The sequence below is a fragment of the Alligator sinensis genome, unplaced genomic scaffold (genome assembly GCF_000455745.1).
Source record: "Alligator sinensis unplaced genomic scaffold, ASM45574v1 scaffold1499_1, whole genome shotgun sequence".
In the NCBI taxonomy this organism is placed as follows: domain Eukaryota; kingdom Metazoa; phylum Chordata; order Crocodylia; family Alligatoridae; genus Alligator; species Alligator sinensis.
In genome coordinates, this window is record NW_005842494.1 from 1,138,198 (window position 1) to 1,144,014 (window position 5,817).

Consider the following 5,817-nt stretch of genomic DNA (forward strand, 5'->3'; position numbering starts at 1 on the left):
CCCAATTGAGCACAACCCATTACACTGCATCTCTCAGGGAGAGAAGGGACCCCAGACCTCCAGCTTGCATGGGGACAAGAAGGACAAAGTGAGGCTCAGGCCTCCCAAGCCTTGGCACATGTGGCAAGGGACCTCTTGGGCTGACAAATAGCTCCGAACACAAACCCACCTAACTCATTCTCCCAAACACCCCATCTCAGCACCCTGATGCTCCCTGAATTGAACCCCCACAACTACCTGTCTCCATACTCCCTCTTCTACTCTCCAGAACCCCAAGTCTTCCTTAACTATGGCAAATATTCCAGGACACAAACACTCGCATGCATCCATTATTCTCTTTGTAAAAAGCAGCATTCACGCTTCATGGATGTTCAGATTCAGATTTCTAAGCCGTAAGCTGCTTGGACTGAAACACTGTAATCAAGAGCCTACTTTCCCCCCAAGCTTCTTCCCAGCACCCAATTCAAACAACTGCTGGTTGGGTGTTGCTCAGGTTCAACAAGTACAGCATGTCCCCTAGACTGAGCCACTTGGGTCACGAGAACGCCACCTGCTCAGCTACGTTCCAGGTTTCCTGTGGTCATACCAAACTGGTTATACTGTGCGTTTGTTGTTCACCCAAGTGGTAGTGGTCTACACTGCTTTCCCCCCCAAAAGGGTTAGTGTAGTAACTGGGCAGCTAAGACCATGTAGCATATTAGCAGAACAGCCTGATATCCAGGCACACACAAAAAAGATACTGGGAGAATATTTCTACATTTTGGAAAAGAAGGGAGAAGGGAGTTATGTCTTCTCCACTGAGAGGATCACTGGCCTTGCTTCACACTTTGAGGTACTTTACAGGCACACGTTCACAAATAAACCAGCAGTACTCTGCTAACCCTATTTTAAGGCTTGATGAGCAATTATATTTATGTTGACATTGGCATGTTAAATATGCACAATGCCAGGTTATAGTACACAACCTGCAAAACTCCATTGCAAACCCCAAAAGGGTTGGCACAAAGAGGTACTTTTTAACTGGCCAATCCCGTCCCCCTTTCCCGCCTCCCCACCCCCAAAAAACCAAACCAACATGCAGTTCACATCAGCATCACAGTTCAGCTTTACAAGTCATACAGATTCGCTAGCCAACCAATTCATTCCTCAGGTCATCTAGTTGCTGGTTTCAGGTAACATACCGGATTCATTTTGTGATTCAAACAATCTGTGCAGGATTCACTGTATCACCAATGAGAAATTCAATTCCTATTCATACTTACGTAGACAAACTGGCAATTCAGGACGCCAGGTATTATTCTCTTGGCATTCAATCACATCACTTCCAATCATGACGAAGCCAGGAAGGCATTTCATAATAACTCTGCTTCTATAAATATAGTTAGGTGAATATGCAGTTTCTCTTCTCCCATTTGGAACTGCTGGCTCTGGACACTTGACCACTGAAAGAAAGTATCAAAGAACAGAAAGCTCTGAAACATTTGTAGGCAGCACTTTTATTTTACAGACACCACAAACAGGTTTTTTATTTCCAGTGAACCAAATTTTAAATGTATTCCTCCAACACATTTCCTAGGATGTGGACAAGGAAAGAAACAGAGGTCAAGTGTTTTAAATGAGCCCTTATGAAGTGTATTAAGACCAAGATAAAAACACTACAGGCAAACGATGCTGTGTTCTCTCACATAAAACGTGCACCCAAACACGAAATGCCTCAGTTCTGAAAGGCAGAATGAAGTAAAAAGGATCTTTCCTGGAAAATACTGCTAAGTAGCTGTAACAGAGTAGCAGCTTCTGCAGCATGACCCCTTCCCTTTCCACTTAGCTGCTGGGAAGGGGGGGGGGAGCAAGTGTCCACAGGCAGCAATTATGGAGCCCCATTTAATGCTTGCAGAGATGTCTTTGCTTTCCCCTCACAGAGACAGCACCTGCTATTGCCATCATTACTTGCTTAAAATACACACCCCGATTTCCAGCAGCTAAATTTGGAAAAAGGTGTATATGCGAAAAAATACAGCATTTAGTTTATGTGACTAAAGTAGGAGCTTCCTCGGGCTTACCATAGGCCCATTAGGACAGGAAAACATTCCAAGTAGCCAACATTATGTAATATTGTTCCAGAAGAGAAATGTATTACTTATTTCCCTATATTGGCAATGTCCACATTCTGATATTTCTCCCTGGTCATGCTTGGTGCACGTCTGCAGGGGATGCGTTGCCAAAACAGCAAGAGCTCGCAGTGGCAGGCAGCTTTCCTACATGGCCCTGCTATTCTTTGCAGTAGTGGGTTGCACATGCCAAGCTGCAGAGGCCCCAGGGAAGGGCAGCAGGGCAGGAGCCCGCAGCACGCAGCCCCATCCTCATGCACTGATCTGGTGGGCACAGGTCCCCCCTGCAAGTATGCAGTGGCAAGGAGCCAGACCCCAAGCCTGAGCCAGTAGCAGGCAGTCAGCTGTGGGACAGAGGAGGGGGGTAGGGAGGTGGTGTCAGGATCTGCTCTGCTGCAACAGCAGCCCTCGCCTCCTGCCAAGGGCAGGGGACAGCAAACCCGGGTCCCTGGCCCCATAGCCATAGCAGTGGGAGCCCCCTCTGGCAGGTCTGGGGGAGCAGGAGCTGTGGGGGAGGGGGGGGGAGGGGCACTAGCAGAGCCTGGGGGCCTTTCATTTTAATCACGGATTTTGGGATTTTTAGTCAGAGAATTTGTGATTTATTTTTTTATTTATTTAAATCAGGGACAACCAGGATCCATTTGTCACTAAACTCAAAAGCTTCTCACTATAGAAAGATGCACACAGAGAATAAACAACATAAAAAAATAAAAAATAACCACCTTTGCACTGAGGGGCGGGTGCACTCCAAACTCCATTATTATCTTCATTGGAACTACAATAAATAGTTGCCTCCCCAACAAGTGAGAAAGGGACCGAACCTCTCGGCACATTATTACACTTGTAAGTTACCGATGCCCCGTAGGTATAATCTTCCTGGTCACCAGAGTGCGTCCCGTTTTCTATGTCTGGAGGTGGCAAACATGGAATTGCTGCAGGATATTAAAATAAAGAAGGAAACTGTTGTGTAAGAAGCCACAGCAAAATTTACAAGGTACAACATCTATAAGCAACAGCGCAAGCATTCAAGCAAGTAAAAATAATTACAACAGGTTCAACTATTTTTCCTGCAATATTTACAGAGACTGAACTGTCAAGGTATCAACTACAGATGAACTGACATCATGTTAAGAATACTGGTTTACATAGCAATTCCCCTAAATTAACTGACGCATCCAATAAGTTGTCTTAGTTTAGCAAAAAAAGCCAAAGAAAAAACTAGCGCATCACCAAAAATATCAGAAAGAATAAAGAGAAAATGGAAATGTACAACATAATGCAGATTTTTCTATTAGAATTAACTGATAACTGTAATGTTGTTATGGTCAACAACAGGAAGTGTAGAAACCATCCATGTTGAAGAACGCCAACACACACACTGCTATTTCATTACAGAACTGAAAACAAACTGTATTGTATTAACATTTCTGCAATGACAGTTTCCAAAAAAAAAAGCAAAATAGATGAAGTAATCTCTCCGAGAACGTTAGGTACTTAGACCCTTTAAGGACTGGCTAAATGTTTTCCTAAAATCCCACTGTAATATTCTCTCACATGGTTAAGTTTAGGTCTCTAACACATCAACAGCCAGAACATGAAAAACAATAAAATAAGCTGCAGATTCACGTTAACGTTATTTGCAAATAAAGCCCATTACGAAATACGAATCTAGTGGCGATACAAACAAATTCTATAGACAATTCTCATAGTTGTAAGGGACAAAAGATTTCTGCATGAAAACTTCAGTCAGTGACACCAAGACTTGCACCTTATCAGTTCATAGGACTGAAAGTCTGCAACATGTGCTCAATGGAAAATACAAAACAGTTACCCTATTAATCTGACTTTGCTCTGTGATTCAATCTGACACTTTGAATTAGATGAGGCCAATCACAATTTCCAGTGATCCATTAATCTGGAGTTAATCACTATGATGGATCATTCAAACGGTAAATTTATACAAAAGTAAATCCTTCAATAAAAGTTTGAATTTAGCCCATACACACTAGCTACCGTAACTTGGACAGCCTTACTCCAGTACTTTCACACATGCATCCAATAGCTTGTAAAAAAAAAAAAAAAAAACAGTTAAGAAGCTACTTCATTTTCTTTAGTCATCAGTTTCCTTTCATGTACAATTTACCTGATGCACAGAATAGCACAAGGAGAACTTGCTCTTAAAATATATAAACAGATACCATTCACTTACACTCGCAGTGCGGAATTCCTTCATTCCAATGAACACCTTTGCCAGCAATCTCGCACTTAGCAAACCGTGGTCCAATTAATCTGTACCTAAGTAGGGGAAAAAAAAAAATAAAAGCTTTCAAATAAGTTACTGGAAGCTCCCAACCAGCAACTCATACACATGGATATACTTCTGTCCTACCAACGGATGAAGAAGCAAGAACAGGGTTTTAAGCTGCAATTCTCTTTGCCAAGAAAAACAGTCTATTTGGCCACGTATTCCAAACACCGAAGCCAGAAGAACAGCACGTTTAAACTGTGATTCCAACTCACAAGTCGACGAAGGTCTGTTTTTCAAGATGCGTAACCCTCACCGTGGTTCACATTTTACAATTATCAAAGCAGCATGTATATACCGTAAAAAAAAAAAAAAAAAAAAAAAAAAAAAAAAAAAAAAAAGGGGGGAGTTACCAACAATTTAAAATCTCTGTGCTTTTGTCTTCATTGGTTTGAAGCAGGACCATAATGTCAGGTATCTAGAGTGGCGATTCTCAACCGGGGTGGTGCAGCACTCCGGGTGCCTCGAGATCCTTTCAAGGGTCCCGCAGGGTGCCACACAACACGTTAGGGGCATAAATGTGACTTACAAGAGGAACACAGATACTTTAAACAAAAATCCATAATTGTGGTTTTTCTGAGGTCTTTGCAACAGAGAAACTGATCTGTTTTATTGTAGGCAAAAAAACCCAAAAAACAAACCAGTGAGAATTAAGAGCTAGCATGTTCCAAGAGGAATGTCAAAATTTTGAGAACCACTGACCTAGAGAAACCAATAAAGCTACTATGGAGTGTATTCAATGCATTTAAAGTACACTAAATTCATTTAGTAGGAACAAAAATGATTTTTAAAAGTAGCTCATGGAATTAAAAAATTAACGCCTGAACAAAGGCTTTTTTTGGTAAACTGAAAAGGGCTGTTAAAACTGTAAGATTTAAATATTACACTTTTAAAAGCACAAAAAGACACCAACTTTTTATAATGGAAACATCAGACTCAATCTTTTCAAATTGGACATACAAGACAAGTGTAATTTCTTCAAGAACACACAATAGTCTTCAAGGATTGGACTAATAAAGTATTGGATTAAACCAAAGAACCTTGTCGGCAAACATCCTTCAGAAATTCCTAAATCTACAATATTCTACTAAAAGATTAAGTCTTAATTTAATGCTGGGTCAAAAACACAGTAGTGCAAGAAAGAAGGAAGGAAAAGCATTCATTGAAATCCTTACCCTTCATTACAAGAAAATGTCACTGTTGAACCAAAACTAAGATCAGTCTCTATACGAACGGAACCATCTGGCAAGTCTCCTGGATGACCACAGAGCTTCCCTGAAAGGGAACACAAATGGGAATTAGACGTCCCTATAATACCCTTAACTTCATACTTCCTAGTTGTCCAAGACTTGAAAGTCAGTTGCTTTTAGGAACCCCCAGATCTCAGCTCCCCCGGGGGGGGGG

The 5,817-nt window shown here is 41.6% G+C and overlaps 1 protein-coding gene across 1 annotated transcript in view; it reads right to left on the bottom strand.

Moving 5' to 3' along the window:
• The window catches only part of LOC102386950 (complement receptor type 2), a 19,396-nt gene that overhangs the window by 10,464 nt on the left and 3,115 nt on the right, over positions 1–5,817 (bottom strand). Inside the window, exons 3-6 of the mRNA XM_025212953.1 lie at positions 5,589–5,688; positions 4,318–4,403; positions 2,831–3,040; positions 1,263–1,442 (exon numbers count right to left, since the gene is read on the bottom strand). Of these exons, the coding sequence (XP_025068738.1) occupies positions 1,263–1,442; positions 2,831–3,040; positions 4,318–4,403; positions 5,589–5,688 (576 nt within the window). The remainder of the gene's footprint in view (positions 1–1,262; positions 1,443–2,830; positions 3,041–4,317; positions 4,404–5,588; positions 5,689–5,817) is intronic.